This window comes from Condylura cristata, unplaced genomic scaffold (assembly GCF_000260355.1).
Source record: "Condylura cristata isolate star-nosed mole 26May11 unplaced genomic scaffold, ConCri1.0 scaffold00011, whole genome shotgun sequence".
NCBI classification, from domain to species: Eukaryota; Metazoa; Chordata; class Mammalia; order Eulipotyphla; family Talpidae; genus Condylura; species Condylura cristata.
The window spans coordinates 40,033,782-40,050,872 of record NW_004567112.1 but is presented as its reverse complement, the minus strand read 5'-3'; the positions used below and the strand labels follow the sequence as shown (position 1 = coordinate 40,050,872).

At 36.7% G+C, this 17,091-nt stretch overlaps 1 protein-coding gene across 1 annotated transcript in view; it reads left to right on the top strand.

The window, feature by feature from the left end:
• TET1 (tet methylcytosine dioxygenase 1) overlaps positions 1-17,091 on the top strand; it is a 108,970-nt gene that overhangs the window by 58,845 nt on the left and 33,034 nt on the right. The window contains exons 3-5 of the mRNA XM_004680833.2: positions 2,896-5,206; positions 8,833-8,923; positions 9,475-9,568. Coding sequence (XP_004680890.1) covers positions 2,896-5,206; positions 8,833-8,923; positions 9,475-9,568 — 2,496 coding nt within the window. The remainder of the gene's footprint in view (positions 1-2,895; positions 5,207-8,832; positions 8,924-9,474; positions 9,569-17,091) is intronic.

The window sequence follows — 17,091 nt, the reverse complement described above, 5'->3', positions numbered from 1 at the left end:
TATATATATGTTTTTGTTTTTACATCATTGTTCCTTTTTGTACAATATTTACTTTCTCCTCTCAGGTGTAGTCCCCCCCAAATTCCCACAACCAGTTCACCTGTGCATGCTCACCATGGTCCCTGTGGTCTACCTCGCCATCCCTCTCCCTTGCAGAATGTCTGTGATTTATACTTACCTGTTAATTTTGTTTGCTTATTTATTTTTCCTGTTCCTTATTTAGTTCCCTAAATTTAGTTTTGTCATCAAACAGTTGTAGTAAGAATTGTACTGCTGTTGGCTACAGAATGGAGGCTGACCTCCATTCCTCTGTTTGGGAGTGAAATCCTCTCTGCAGTGTGGCCAGCATTAATGGAGGCATGGATGAGAAACTCTGAGCATTTCCCAGAAACATTCACTTTTCAGTTGAGAACAGAACACCCACTGGTGTCACTTCTAATCAGGCACAAATACTTTGCTGACTGTTTTTTGTGATCTACATGTTAACCTTTTTAAATTGCAAATACTTTGTTGACTGTTCTCTGTGGTCTATGTTACTTTTTTTAATTGCTTGCTCTTCACAGGGAGTCAGAAATTTGGGGTGGGGTGTAGAATACCATTGAGATTAAAACAGAAGATAGTTCATAAACACATACCTTTGATTTTAAAATTTCATTCAGCCTTCATGGGAAGGGTTATTGGGAAAATAAATGTATTGAAAGGTATATGGGGGCCCTCCCTGGTGGCGCAGCGGGTTAAAACACTGCACTGAGAAGCTAAAGCCACTTCAGCATGAGTTCGATCCCCGCCTGCCCCGGAGGTGACCACAAGGCGTACCAGACCTCTCCTGACCCGCCCGCTGGTCCCCTCAGCAGTGTACTTCGTCGATCTGCCTGTTCTGCTCCCCGCTCTGTACCTTGTGAATCCTCTCACCCTCCGCACCTCTGCCTGTACCCCAGTTCTGTATGAATAAATAAATAAATCTTAAAAAAAAAAAAAAAGGTATGTGGGTGGACTGGTGGGGAAGAAAAGAAAAGAAACAGGTTGAAAAACTCACCTACCCATAGCAAAGGTCATAGTCTTGGAAGATATCTTTCCATGTCTCATAATCTGCATTTTGAAAGTCTGTAACATGTAATCTGTGTCAGGGTTTCTTGATAAAGAAAATACAGCATGTATGGAATGCGAGTTTGTGTTAGGAGGGACTACTATCAGATCTGTCCAAAGGGCATTGTCAGTTCAGAATGAAATACCTCAAAATGCTACTTGAGTTCCTTTAAGAGTGGATGTAAGAGTATCATGATGGTGGGAATATGGAGAAGTGAGAAAATGGTGGGATTTGGGTGGGTACTCAGGGACCCAAACCTGATATAAGGAGTTCAGTATTCCTGTTGGTTCAGAGTGGGTGGGAGGAACCCAGAGGAAATGATATTTTTCAAATGGTTATAGAGTAGAAGGCAGAAAGTAATGGGACTTGAAAATGTCACTGCTCTTTTTTTAAATGCATACAAGAACTGGGGTACAGGCCAGAGTGTCGCAGGGGGTGTTCCGGGGGGGGGGTGAGATGATTCACCAAAGATAGAGGGGGGAACATAACAGGCAGATGTACTGAAATACACTGCTGAGGGGAGCAGCAGGTGAGACAGGTCTGCCGGGGTCTATTGTGCCAAGTAGGTTAGCTCCCTGACCTGCTGGGAATTGATTTGAACTCGTGTTTCAGTGGCTGCCAGTAGCCTGATAGTGCTGTCTTTAATACCTGTGCCACCGGAGAGGCCCTCCTGTGTTATATTTTCAGATGAACTGCTTCAAGGTTTCTAAAAAAATAAGTATTAGAAAAGGAACTTTAAGGAGTGATTGCTTCAATGGGATTTGGAATGTTGTGGAATTAGATATGGTTGACTAATGTGCAGCATTAATATATAATTTTAAATGGTAAAGTAAGAAATTTTATGTGAATTTCATTTCAAAAGGAATAGGGGATAAGTCACTCATTATCCATTCACCAGAATGACTAATGTGAAAAGACAGAAAATATTATTGATGGCAATATGGAACAACTGTAACTCATGTTTACTAATGAGAATGTATATTTAACTATTTTAGAACATTCTTTGGCTTATCTTCTAAGAATGACAATACATATACACATAAGCACCTTCTGTGACCCAGCATTGCTGTCTTCACTAAAGGATAATAGTATATTTTACTGTTACTCTTGTTAGAGTCAGAAACTAAAATTAACTGAAATGTCCATCTATTGTAAAGTAGGTAAATATATTATAGTATATTTAATAAGTGAATTGCTATTCAGTAATAACAATGAGTAGTTTACAAGTATACTGAATAACATGGATGAATCTAACAAGTATAATTTTAAGTGAAAGAAATCAGTTATGTAAAGTTTGTAAATGGCAGAAGAATTTCTGTGATGATATATCTATATGTAGGCAATGGTCACTTTCTGCAGGTGAGTGACATCTAGCAGGATAGTTTCTTGATTGAGCTCTGTGAACAAAAGTGCTTGTTTTGTTAAATTTCAACAAGTTCCTTACATGATTTGTACATTTTGTACTATGTATATATTCTACCATAATACAACTTGCATTAAAATAATAGGTATTGTCCATTAGATGGTAGCAATGTAAATTTAAAAACTTTAAAAGTTGAAATGGGAACACAAATTAATATATCATTAGGATTATTAGGAAATTATAATAGCTATTCCTCTTTGTTTCCTTTCTCATACATACTCTTAAGTGGCATCTTATGATCTCTAAACATGTAAAGAGTAAAAATATTTTTTTAGGAGATGCACATTTAGCTGCTATTAAATTATAAAGCTCATCTATACATTATAGCTCATTTTCAGAAGAATTTAAATTATTAATGTGAGTAATTTCTGTGTTTATTTTATAGGCACATTTTCACAACAAATCAGTAAATGGCCCCAAGTCAGAATCCATGGAATACAGTAGATGTGGTCATGGGGAAGAACAGAGATTGGAATTGAACCCACACCCCCTTGAAAATGTAGCTGAAAATGAAGAAAGTAAGACAGGTAATGAGGCGGAGAAGTGGCCACAAAGCAAGAAATCACATTTACCCGAAGATGTCAAAGCAGAGTTTAGGACATCTGTGACAGAAACAGAAAGGTTTAAAAGCTCTAAAGATGAAAGCAAGAAAGTCCTACTTACTGACTTCCTTGAACCTGAAAAGTTATTTATACAACCTGTAAGAAATGGCATTAAAAATGTACATTGTTTACCAACTGAAACAAATGTGTCAATTAAAAAATCCAATTTTGAAGAATTTGACAAGACAATTGAAAATAATTCTTGTAAGTTCCTGAAAGACACTGCAAATCATAACAATGCCATGAGCTCCATTGCTAGTAGCGCGAGCTGTGATCATCTCAAGGGGAGAAATAATGTGTTAGTCTTCCAGAAGCCTGGCTTTAACTGTAAGTCTTTTTCAGACCCTGCAAACTTTAACATAAATAGTCATACCAGTACCCACAATGAAAATGATCAAACTCCAGAGACTGTACCAAGTAAAGACCCTAAAGATGGATCTCCAGTTCAACCAAGTCTTCTGTCCCTCATGAAAGATAGGAGGTTAACGCTGGAGCAAGTAGTGGCTATCGAAGCTCTGACGCAGCTTTCAGAAGCTACGTCTGAGAATTCCTCGCCCTCCAAGTCAGAGAAGGATGAAGAAACAGAGCAAAGAACAGCTAGTTTGCTTAACAGCTGCAAAGCTATCCTCTATTCTGTAAGAAAAGACCTCCAAGACCCAAATTTACAAGGGAAACCACAAAGCTTTCATCACTGTCCATCTCTTGTAAAGCAAAGTTCACGCAACATGGTGGTATTTAATGGCCAAAATACCATTTCTAAGTCCCACAATAACTCAACTACTAACCAAACCTCCACAAAGTCACAGGAATATTCAAAGACCACAAATTCTTTTTTAATGCCAAATTCATCTAAACTTGAGCACAACAAAAATGTTGCTCAAAGCAGATTTTCTCTTGACAGTTCTTCCAAGAATTCAACGCCTTTGCTACCAAGAATTAATAAATTGGAGCATTGCCAACAATCACTGGACAGCAGTAAAAAATTAGACTCCAAGAATGATCCATCATGTCAAGATACAGCTCATAGTAAAGTGGAGGAAGATGTTGCCACACAGTTAACACAACTTGCATCAACAATTACATTCAACTCCATAAAATCAGAGGATAAAAATGTTGAAAGAACATCAACAAGCCATGTTGCATACACTGTACAGCAAAAATATAGTCAGGAGAAGGGCACAGTACAACAGAAACCATCTTCAAGTGTACCAAATAATCACAGCTTGTTATTAACAAAGCAAAAGAACACAACTCAGAAAAAGACAAAATCTACCCCATCAAGAGATAGGCGGAAAAAGAAGCCCACAGTCCTCAGTTGTCAAGAAAATGACCAGAAAAAGCAGGAACAGTTGTCATATGAGTATAGAATGTTGTATGATATTTGGATGGGATCTAAATTTCAAAAATTTGGTCAGTTTGGTCCACATCATTTTCCTATCTTGTTAGGAAAAATTTCTCCAGCCAAAGAATGGGAACCAGTGACTCAAATGAGGTCAGTATCAGAGCCCAAAAAATTATTTCACCCAGTTGCTCAGATAGAATTCAAGCGAAGTTTTCCTGAAGTAGCACAGGAGAAAATGATAAAGGTTGAACCATTGAATATTCTCTCCACATCCCAGTTAAAAATAGAATCCAATGGGCAGGAGTTTACAGAAAAAATTTATAATTCTCAGGTACAGCCAATAATGAATGTCAGTCAGAAAACTCATCCTTTACCCCAGTTCTCCTCTCCAACTAACCAGTGTGCTAATGTGATGGCTGGCAATGACCAAACACAGTTCCAGCAGGATGGTAAAGACCAACCCATGCATCAGAGAATACCAGCATTACCTGGCATCTCTCACGAGACCCCATTACTGGATCCAGCACAAATACTCAGGAATGTAAATGTAGTGTGTTCAGGTGGAATTACAGTGGTTTCTACCAAAAGTGATGAGGAAGTCTGTTCATCTAGTGTTGGAGGATCAGAATTTTCCCCAGCAGACAGTGCACAGAAAATTTTCAATGATTATGCCATGAACTACTTTACTAAGCCAACAAAAAACCTGGTGTCCACAACAAAAGATTCTGAATTACCAACGTGCAACTGTCTTGGTAAGTGTGAGCATTTGTGGACTTGGTGTATGTGTGCATGTTTCTTTGTTTTACTACACAAATTACCTCACTGTGACCAAGTCAGGTTTGACTTTATCTTTTATGGATAGCATCAATTCCCATTTATATTCTAGCTAAAATAAACGAAGTAATTCTATGCCCATTTTTCTGAGGGACCTTTATTGATTCTGCTCACATGAATGGCAAATTCAACTCAAAATGGGGAAAAAACTCAGTGAGAAAATTTGCAGGTTTCTCTCAAGGCTAAGTGACTTCCAAGTTACTTATTATGTATTTCATAAGAATGAATTCCCTTACATACTTTATTATAATTTGTTCATATATTCAAAGAAAGCCTTTTGCTTAAAAATTGATTTTTATTGGAAGCTATACATGTATACAGAGAACATAAAGCATATACAACTTAATGAATGACTATAAAAAGTAGCTGTGTAAGTGACACCCATTCAGGAATTGAAACTGGCTTATTTCTTTACATTGTTTTTATGCTTTGCAATATACACAGGACGCTCAATATGTGAGAAAATTCCATAATCTTGGCTAGTTGAAGAAAGTCCACAATTTGGGAGATCTAAAATGTTGAATTGTTTAATATGGACTTCTTATTTAAAAAAACAAAAAACAGATATGTGTTAACAACTGAATCATGGACTAGCTTCTAACTAATCTATTTTTATGTATTTTGTGTGTTTAGACTCATTGAAAGAAAACATTCAGAAGCTAACAGAACTTTTAGCAGTGTGTTAAAATCCCTGAGAAAATCTTGCTAGACTAGGATTCTCAGGCAGACTCTATGAGAAATTCACTCAATATTTGAAACATGGAAGTTTAATTTGAATTCTGTTTTGATTTGTCTCTGTCTATAGTCATGTGCTATGTAAGTGCTCAAATATAAAACGGAATTTGTTTAGTATAATTATTTTTAAAATGGGGAGATTAAATAGATTGCATTATTAAAGTTTGTTAGCCTGTTTAAAGCCCCATTATTATTTCAACTTTTATTCAAATTATGGTAGGACAAGATTTGTATAACTTGTTTTTATTATAACCTATTTTCAATTTTATTATAACCTATTCAACAACATGAATAGGTTCATTTATAGCAGTCTTATTTAAGATATGGCCCCAAATTACAAAGGCTTCATGTTTTGCCTTGAACAGAAGCAATCTTTTTAAGGTATTTTATTAGTACATTCCTTGTTCAAGGATTGCTTAGAATACAGTATACTGTGTTTTTTTCTTTGTTGTTGTTGTTAAAAAGACCATAGTAGAGGACCTTAAAGTCTCAGCACTATCGAACTATTGTCAGCCACTATGGTACAAATTCAATCCCAGCCAGGTAGCTGACCCACACGGCCTGGCAGACCTCTCCTGTCTTGCCTGCTGCAACCCTCAGTACTGTATTTCAGTCAATCTGCCTTCCTACTGTCTCTGGTGAGTCCTCTCACCCCTACATCTCTGGCCTACACCCTTATATACATAAATAAATAAAAATAAATCTTGAAAAAGAAAAAGCCATAGTAGAAATACAGCAATTACTTTTAGTTCTTGATTACCCAAACCTACATTTGCTGTGCTGAAATAAATCTTTCCATTTTTCCACTCATCACTCAACACCTTTTGACAGCCTACCACATGCCAAGCACCAAGGATAGGTTCTGCTAAGAAAGATCTTACCATGAAAAGGATGACAGGGCTGCCTGAGTGGGATTGAATTGGAAGAATGAGAGCTTCTTGGACTAAGGAAAGAAGAGTCTAATAATAATCTGGCTCTTACTCCTTACCTTTTACTGCAAGCCTGATACTTGGTCATGCCTTTGACTTACTATATTCACAAAGCTTATTAATCTCATCTTACAAATAAGAAGACTGAGGCACAGCAAATTCAGAACTAGTAAATGACTGAATTGGGATTCAGAGACAGGCCAGTTTTAATGCCAGAGTCTATGTCTGTATCCTCCATCCTGTTTTGAAAATATGAATATAAAAGGGATAGTGCTTTTCTGATTATTATTACAGGTGGGAAAAAGAGGTTTAATTTTTAAATGCCATTAAAATGGGTATATACCTGAGTTAAATCTAGATTTACCATGAGCATAGCTTCAATAGGATGGTTGTCTAGTTTCAGGACACTTTCCTTTTATATCTGGAAATTAGGTAGGAGTGAGCCACTCATTCCAAGGTTATTGTGTATCTTTAGTGGACTTGTAACTGTTTACACATGTGTCTTCCCGTAGTCATTACATGTGGGGTTACTGTGCTCATTGTGTAGAAACGGGATCTCACAAAGGAGAAACACAAAAACAGACTCACCCAGAATCATTCCCAATGGGAACATAATATGTAAGGGTAAAAAAAATTCCCATGGATTTAGTCTAGCTAAATAGAAGTAATTAACTGCTGGAGCTGTGTTTCTCAAAGTTAGCACTATTGGCTATTTAGACGGGATAATTCTTTGTTTAGGCTACTGCTTTATAGGCTACTTAGTAGTACTGGCCTCTACCCACTAGCAGCCAGGAAAACACACCCCACTCATAGCTGTCCAGGTGTCAAAGCAAAAAGATTGCCAAATGTCCCCCCTCAGGGGAATAACAGGTGGTTGAAGAATCACTGCTCTAGATCAACAATAATGAGTTAAAATCTATTACTTAACTCTTGCTTAAGAAGCAATGGAACTAATCCTATATTATATTTGATATCCAATCAAAATGTTTAAATAGTGACCTTTGGTGTAGGTACATCATGGCCAGAAATGTATCCTCCAGTGATTCTATATATAGACTTGATTATAAGAATTGACATTAAAAATATGTATTTTGGGCCCTCCCTGATGGTGCAGCGGGTTAAAGCACAGCACTAAGAAGCTTAAGCCACTTCCGCATGAGTTCGATTCCCGCCTGCCCCGGAGGTGACCACATGGTGTGGCAGACCTCTCCTGACCCGCCCGCTGCTCCCCTCAGCAGTGTGCTTCGTTGATCTGCCTGTTCTGCTCCCCGCTCTGTCTGCGGTGAAGCCTCTCACCGCCCCTGAGCCTCTAGCCTGTACCCCGGTTCTGTATGTACAAATAAATAAATCTTTAAAAAAAAATGTATTTTCTGTAGTTACATCTCATGTCAAAGTGTTCTGAATGTATAAAAGCATAGCTTTAACAACAAGCAAACAAAATATTATTTTCTAAGAAATATATAATTCACACTCATAAAAATTCCAACAGTACGGGAATAGGGTGCAGATATCTTATGGTCCCATTCTCTGAAGATAAAACTTCTTACAATTTTTCTATATGAATTAACATTATAAGTGATTAAGATTTTTGTTTCCAAATTTACAAAATTTAGGTCTGCTTTTAAGTAGTAAGTGTGACCCACACCTCTTGTATCTTTTTTCTCCTCTGTCAGAGGAAGAATGAATTAGGAACAGAATGAAAGGATCAAGTTAAATTCCAGGACCTTTGTCCTATATTTTAATTATTAAAGCCACCAAAACACTGTCTAGATTCATTGTTATGAACTGTTAAAAAAAAAAAAAGTTAGTATAAATAGCTCCTCCTTGCCCCTATGCAATGCTGTGAAGCTTTGGGTCTAATAATGTTATTCCTTCCACAGATCGAGTTATACAAAAAGACAAAGGCCCATATTATACACACCTTGGGGCAGGACCAAGTGTTGCTGCTGTCAGGGAAATCATGGAGAATAGGTGAGGAAATATGCTTCCCTGTTAAAATCATTCATTACTGTGGACCTAATTCAATGCAGAGAAATTATCGGTGGGAACAATGTGAGGTGAACAGAAAACCTTCAGGAGTCCGAGTTGGCTGTTTTTTGGGACACAGGGATATTGTCTTGGTGTCTCTGCTGTCATTCATCATGTGAGCTTTGGGCACTCACAAGACACTCGCATAGCAAGACTGTTTTTGTTAAATTCAGAAATAACTATTTTATGTTATTGTGTAATGGTAGAAATAGTTAAAATGACTGCTGTCAACAGTGCATTCACATTCATGTTGCTTATCTTGGAGCCAGGTGCTTTTGAAAAGACTGATCTTTAAGGATAAGTATATGGAGCTGGATAACAAAAAAAATAGAGGTCACACAAAAGTAAATGTTTAGTAAAAGTAAACTACAGGAGTGTTTGATTTTTTTTTTTCATTTCTATGTATGTATGTCTAATGCACATTAAGATGTTAAAAGGTAAAGGTTTCAAGTTTATATTGCAATTATTTTTCCTTCACTGTGTTTTTTACTCAGGTATGGTCAGAAAGGAAATGCAATAAGGATAGAAATAGTAGTGTACACGGGAAAAGAAGGAAAAAGCTCTCACGGATGTCCGATAGCTAAATGGGTAAGTATTTAATATTTTTACATTTTTCAAAATGAATTTACATTGCAACATTTATAAAATAAATTATTTTTCTATGAAAATGTAGATGAGAAAAATACCCCATATCCATTATTCCTGGGCAGGTTAAGATCAGGGTGGTGGGTGTATATCTTTAGAATTTTTTTTAAAAGATTTATTTGTGCATACAGAGGTGGGGTACAGGCCAACGTGCAGGGTCGGTGAGAGGATTCACCAGAGAGAGAGTGGGGAGTAGAGCAGGCTGGCTTACAAGGTACACTGCTGAGGGGAGCTGCGGGCGGGTCAGGAGAGGTCTGCCACGCCGTGTGGTCACCTCCGGGGCAGGCGGGAATCGAACTCATGCGGAAGCGGCTTTAGCTTCTCAGTGCTATGCTTTAACCCAGAGCGCCACCAGGGAGGGCCCATCTTTATTATGTTTTAAAAAATGTAGTATTCATGTTAAATGACAAAAGGGCATATTGCCCTTCCCAATTATGACCTAGAGAACTTCTTTTTCTATTTATCTTTGTTTTGTGTGACTACCTCTTATATCATTTCTTGTGTACTTTAAGAGACTATTCATTAATTTATTAGATAACATAGCCAAGTGGTGCCAAACTACACATAAATATCTTTTATTTTTACCTCATTTGAAGTTCTCTCCAATTCAATATCCACCTTAATAAGGATCATGCAATACTGAAGGCAAAACTAAATTTGTTATAATATAGTCTCAAAATTGTTTCCATGACTACATTTAGTTTTCCAAAAGCACATGGCAGTAAGGATAAGAACTCTAGTGTCTATTCTTTAGGACATTCTTGCTGAAAAACAGGCTCATAGGAATTTTTTTTTTTCTTTTTCAACAGTACATTCACATCCATAGCATATTAACCAGTTTATTTGGAATTTTTGGCCATATAATCATTTATGTTCTTGTATAATCCTTTACTACTAATGATGATGATGATTTATATGATTAAAAAATAACTACTATCGGGGAGGGAGGGAAATGCATGGGACTAGGGTGGTGGCACAGGGGTGATTTGGTGATGGGAAACCGTGGGGATTACAATTGAGATGAAAAAAAAAATGTGAAAAATGATGTAAAAATAAACTTTTTAATAAAAAAAAATAAATAACTACTATCGGGGAGGGAGGGAAATGCATGGGACTAGGGTGGTGGCACAGGGGTGATCTGGTGATGGGAAACCTGCGGGGATTACAATCAAGATGGAAAAAAAATGTGCAAAATGATGTAAAAATAAACTTTATAATAAAAAAAATAATAACTACTATCTTTATTAGACGCTTTAATTAGGCACTTTGCCTCATCATTACTCACAACAGAATTCTTAGGAGTCCTTTGTTTATTTGTATATCCCTTTCAGAAAGTTAAAAACATTAAATGTAAAATGGAGATAGGTATTCTGAAAGCAGGCAATTGCTGCACCCTTACCTACACTATTACAGTGTATGTGTTGGTTATATTTTACCCTGGAAGGTGAGAGTAGTGATGAGTATAAGAATGAGACACTGAATACTAAACACTTTAGAACTATAACTTCCTCCCATCTATTTGGAGCACAAAGTCTTATCAAATTACAGATAAACTCAAAAGATCTGGATGTGCCTTGTTTAGTGATCTTACAGTAAAATGCGCAGATCTTTGGTTTATATGAGTACTTCTCCTATATAACACAACTGAGATAATGATATAGAACTTACTAGTACTCCATAAAATTCCCTGTGACCCCTCCTAGTCATTAACTCACAAAGATGCCAACTGTTTTGAGCTTTATCACAATGATGGACTTTTTTTTTAAGAACTTGGTGTTATTAGAATAATTTAGCAGATACTCTGTATGTCCTTTACTCAGCTTTTATAGAGCATGGATTTAATGGCTAGAGTTCAACAACCATTTGGAACTGTGGGTTGACTTGATAGTAGAAGACATGTATATGTGGGAATAAATGTAGGAACTCAAGTCCCTGATAAGATGGATACAGACGTCATACCAACTCCGTCTTCTTAAATCTGAATTTCTTTAATATGAGAATTATCTTTTCTTGCTTAAATCCTGTTATTGGAGGGGAGATGTTTGTTATATGTGGTATCAAGCCCCAAGTAAATAACAGATGTTACTTGTTAAACATGGGTAAATTTTGAAAGGAAAAAATTTCAAGATGAGAGAGAGAGGTGAGTGAACTCATGCTTATTGAGTACATCCTATAGTCACATGCTGGGCTGGGGACACAAACATGAATTAATGTCATATCATTTTATTGACATCAACAAATGGCCCTGAGTCATATCAGTCATCACAAATACATTTTTAGTCTAAGTAGGTTTGCTAGCTAAAGTTCACTTTATCATTTGCTTACACAAACATTATCTGGAGTTATTTGGTCTCTTAAGAACAAAATAAAATTTCCCCAAATTCTCTTTAGAAGTCTAAAACTTTCCCTAAAATTTTTATGTAATGGTTGGAGTAGGGCTGGGTCTGGTGGTTGTGAGGACTATCAGTTCTTTAATCAACTTCTTGTCCTGCTAAGCACTGATCCCCCACATCTTGTCCATTCAGTTATGAAAATGACATTTAGTAATTTCCAGTAAGCGCTCACTCAGAATTCAATTTTCATGAACGAGGTTTTGGTCTAGCTGTAACTAAACAGTTACCAGAGAAGTCTTTTTATTTTTCTACTTTATTCCTCTTTTTAAAAAATATTGGACCCTCCCTGGCTGATCAAGAGGTTAAGTCTCAGTACTATGAAGCAATCTGCGCCACTGCAGCACACATTAGATACACAGCCAGAGAGCCTATCCAAATGGTGCAGCAGACCTCTCCTGTCTCACCCACTGCTCCCGTCAGCAGTATATTTCAGTATATCTGCCTCTTCTGCTCCCTACTCTGTCTCTGGTGAATGCTCTCACCCCCTGCACCTTTGGCTTACCATTGATTCAAAACATTTTAAGGTAGAAAATAATATATTGACTGCCCATTTTTCTATTGAATTGTTAGTCATCTCTAGTTCGATAGAATTTCCTTTATAAAATTTATTATTGGTGATAAAATTTGCAAGTATGTTTTGTTTCTCATTGTTTTTACCATTCTGATTTTTAAATGAAATGAAATTCAAAAAACATAAAAGGTGAAAACAATTCTTCCTTTCTTTTATGACTTCAGTATATCATATTTTAATTACAAAAATCTTTACATCTTCTAAGTTATAAATAATTCTTCCATTTTCGTAGTATTTTAGTAATTTTTTTTTCAGTATTTAATCATTTTGTATATAGAGACTTAGGGACAACTTAAAAGTTTTCCGGATGCTTACCTATTTACTCAGCACCTTTCTCTTGTCTCTCCCCTACTTATGTTTGCTTTTATTAGTAGATTTTCTATTCTGTACCTCAGTTTCATGTCTCTCATATCAACATCAAACTACTGTCATCATGTAGATTTTACAGTATGTTTTAAAATCTTGTGTAGTTAATTCCTCTTTTCAATTTCTCAGAAATTTCCAGAATATAATTTCCCTTTTTTTTATATGCATTGATAGTCATCTTGTCTAAGTGCAAAAATAAAATCCTATTAGTATTTTTATTGGAATTATATTTACCTTTTTTTCATATTTAGTCTTCCTACCATATATATATGATGACTTTCTATCTGCTAGTACCCTCTTTTGTCTTTTAGGGATGTTTTTTAAGGTTTTTTTGCATATAGAGTTTGCATGTTTCTTGCCTTTTCAATCTGTAGTACTAAATTTATACTCTCCTTTTTAAATTTTATACTATTTCTTCTGAAACAATAAGTCTAAGAGACTAACTCCAATTTCCTATTGCTTTAGTGTTTATGGCCCCTTTATCTTAATTCCATGTAGGCAGTGGAAACTGCCTACATTCTTTTTATAATTGAGTCATCAGGAAGTCTTCTTTGGACAGAGAACATTTAAGCTGAGACTTTAATGACAGTGACAAAAAGTGTACCCCCAATATTCCTAAGCAAAGAAAGTGGCATCTATCACATGTCTTAGATCAAGGAAGAGGGAATGTTCTATAATTATCTAACAGGAGTTCAGTGAAGTTGAGGAGGTAGAAAATGGAACCCAGCAGCCAGGTAGGCAGAAGCCTCTTTGAATAGTTTTGGAGGCCATGGTGAGGAACTTGGGTGTTTAGTCCAAGGTTAACATAAAGGTTTTTGAAACATTTTGAGTAGGGATGTGTTAATTGGTTCATTTTATAAAAGCATTCTAATAAATTAATTGGTAAAAATCACATATATTATCTAGCTTTTTTAGGGCTTGAACAATGGAAATTTGACTTCTCACAATTGTACTGTTACAAAGTCCCAGGTTAAGTCGCTGTCAGGTTGGTTTTCTGTGAGCCTCTCCTTGAGTGACAGACTCTTTTATCTTCACATGACCTTGTCTGAGCCTGCACATACTGATGTATACTAGTAAGGATACTTTCTGTTCGTATTGGATTAGGGCTACCCTTAAGACAACATTTTTTTTTTTTTTAAGATTTATTTATGCATACAGAACTGAGGTACCAGCCAGAAGCCCAGGGGCAGGAGAGGATTTACCAGAGACAGAGTGGGGAGCAGAACAGGCAGATCAATGAAATACACTGCTGAGGGGAGCAACAAGCGAGACAGGAGAGATCTGCCTCGCCATGTGGATCACGTCCCTGGCCTGGGATCAAACTCGTGCGGAAGTGGCTGCGGCTAGCTTTGTAGTGGGGCACTTTAACCCACTGTGCCACCAGTGAGGGCCCAAGATGGCATTTAAACTTAATTACCTACTTCAAGTTTTTTTTCCAAATACAATCACATTGAATGTAGAGCTACAACATGAATTTGGCGGGGGAATCTAATTCCATCCATAAAATACTCCAATGCCGAAGGAATTAGGACAGAATATACATATAAGTCCATATAGGATGTGTGTTACAAATTACTGCCTGTCAATATTGACTGAGTTTTGGTTGTTGTCTGACCTCATCACACCCCAACTAACTCACTTCACTTATTAAAACCAGGGTGTCCAGTGAATCCTCCAAACAACACTAAATAGCAGACAATTTTTACATTCCATTTACCCAAAAACTCCTCTTCAGTGCTCCCTGTTCTTCCTGTAGAAGTTCACACGTCCAAGTTGCCTCATCAGGGATATGTTACACTCTGTCCTACTCTGGACCCCATCCTCACTACTTTAAATTGCAGTGATGCACTCCTTTCACTCCTTGGATTCCTGCCAGAGGATTTGTCCGAACTGAGTAATTATTTTAATCTAAGATATTTCTAGCTGATGAGTGGAAAAGTGTGGCTTTGCATTATATATAATTCAAAGGAGTTTTCTAATGCTAGGAATAGACTGTTGGTTATTGTTGGAAGTGAGGTTGAGAACCCTTGTTCTGTTCATTTATTCTTCTTTCATTAACCACAAAAATTTTAGTAGCTTTGAACAGTAAACAATCCCTACCTCATGAAGCTTTTGTGGGCCCAGAATCTGGGTGTGGCTCAGTGGGGACTTCTGGCAGAGGGACTCATGAGATGGTTGTCAACTGAAAACTCAGAGTGTGGTGAGGGAGTGGAGGGGCCCCTTCCCAGGTCACTTGAATGAGATTTCAGTTCCTTCAGGATTATTAGCTGCAGGTCTCACTTCTGTATCAGGATTTTTTAAGTGTGTTTCACATTTTTCATAGCAGCTTGGTTCCCTCAGTCAGTTAAAGATAATAAGGGAAACGCCTCCTTGGCTTGTGTTTTTTGTTTATTTTTTTAAAGACATCAGCTTTGAAAATTGCTACACAAGTGGGCTCTACTCATTATAGGGAAGGACACATCATGGTGTGAATACTAGGTGGTGGTGTTCACTGGGACCATATTGAAAATTAAAATTCAATATCCATTATTTATTAAATGAAGGGATATTACATAGGCATAGTGAAGTACATCTATTTAGCATTAACCGCTCTTCATTAAAGGAGAGATCTGTTTATTTGTGGATGTTTATTCACAAAAAAACTGCATTAATAATCTATAATAAATAAATACCATTGTTCATTGTCGAATAAATCAACAGAAAAGTTTATGAAATAGAAATGTACAGCTTACCCATTACTAAAAAGTGAACACTGTGAAAAAACTACCCAGATTTATAATAGAATTTTACTAGATTCTCAAACCCCAATCATAAGCCTCAGATTTTGACTTTGGTGGTAATTTTATTTTATTTACTTATGTATCCACCTCTGGCTACAGGCCAGCGGTGCAGGGGGTGAGAGGATTCACCAGGGCACAGTGGGGAATAGAGCAGCAGACTGAAGTACACTGCAGAGGGAAGCCACCAGACAGACAGGAGAGATCTGCTGAGCCATGTGGGTCACATCCTTGGGTCACCAAGGATCAAACTCATGCTGCAGTAGCTGCAGATTACTTCATATTGCCACTCTTTAACCCCTATACCACCAGGGAAGACCTTTCTCTTTTTAGTATGCATTTCTCAACAGTTTAGTTTAGTTTTGTTTTGTGCTTTTTTAATCTTGCCTCCGCACAATACCTTGCATTTCTTGGAAATAAATGGCAGAGATTGGTTCTCAGATTCTGGCACTGAGAGTTGACAAAATTTCATTCATCTGTATCTGTTAATTATTTATGAATCTTTGGCTATTTGTCTAAGACTTAGCAAAGAGGGAAATAGCACTGGAATCCCAAGAGTATGTGATCCAAAAGAGATCAAGGTAACTGCATAATGGTAGGATTTTGAGTGGTATTACTAGCATAATAAAGTTTTATTCATGAATGGTTTTTTGCAGGAATGAAGTGAAAGGGAGCAAGAAAATAAAGAAAATTATTTTAAATGAAAAGAATCTAAATAGACTTTCATCTAGTGGGTTACATTTTCCTAAAGTTGCTTATCATGTTGCATAGTATATTTGAGGTTAAACTTGTACCTAGTTCTTAAATGCTAGCACTTATAATAAAATTGGAAATATACAGAGAAGTTAGCATGGCCCCTGAAAGGAATGATATGCATATTTGTAAGGAATTTTTTTTCTTTAACTTTACCATGTGAGGAGGAAAATATTTATTAAAGAAAAATAAAACAATCATCAGTGATTTATTGACTTTCCTTTATTCATAGAACCATTTAATTCATAAGACCCTAGAATATATTGTCTATTTTACAAAAGATGTCATAAATCACATATTTGGTAATAGAACGCAGGCTAGGATCCATCTCACAACTCCCACTCAATGCTCCTGTCTCTATACTTGTTGAGTGGCACCCAAACAATTATTGTGGGAATGGGGAAACAACCCCCCGAAGGTATAAACTATAATCCTTACTCTCATGGAGCTTATAATTTAGTAGGATCAGTACAGGAAAGAAGTGTTTATTTGGAAGACCGATTCATCCAGGAGGCTTGTAGGCCTGGGAGAGCCTTAACAAACTGGTAGTATTTAAGGTTGTGGTAGGAAATATTAAGTGACAGTTATTAATATTAATATTAATAT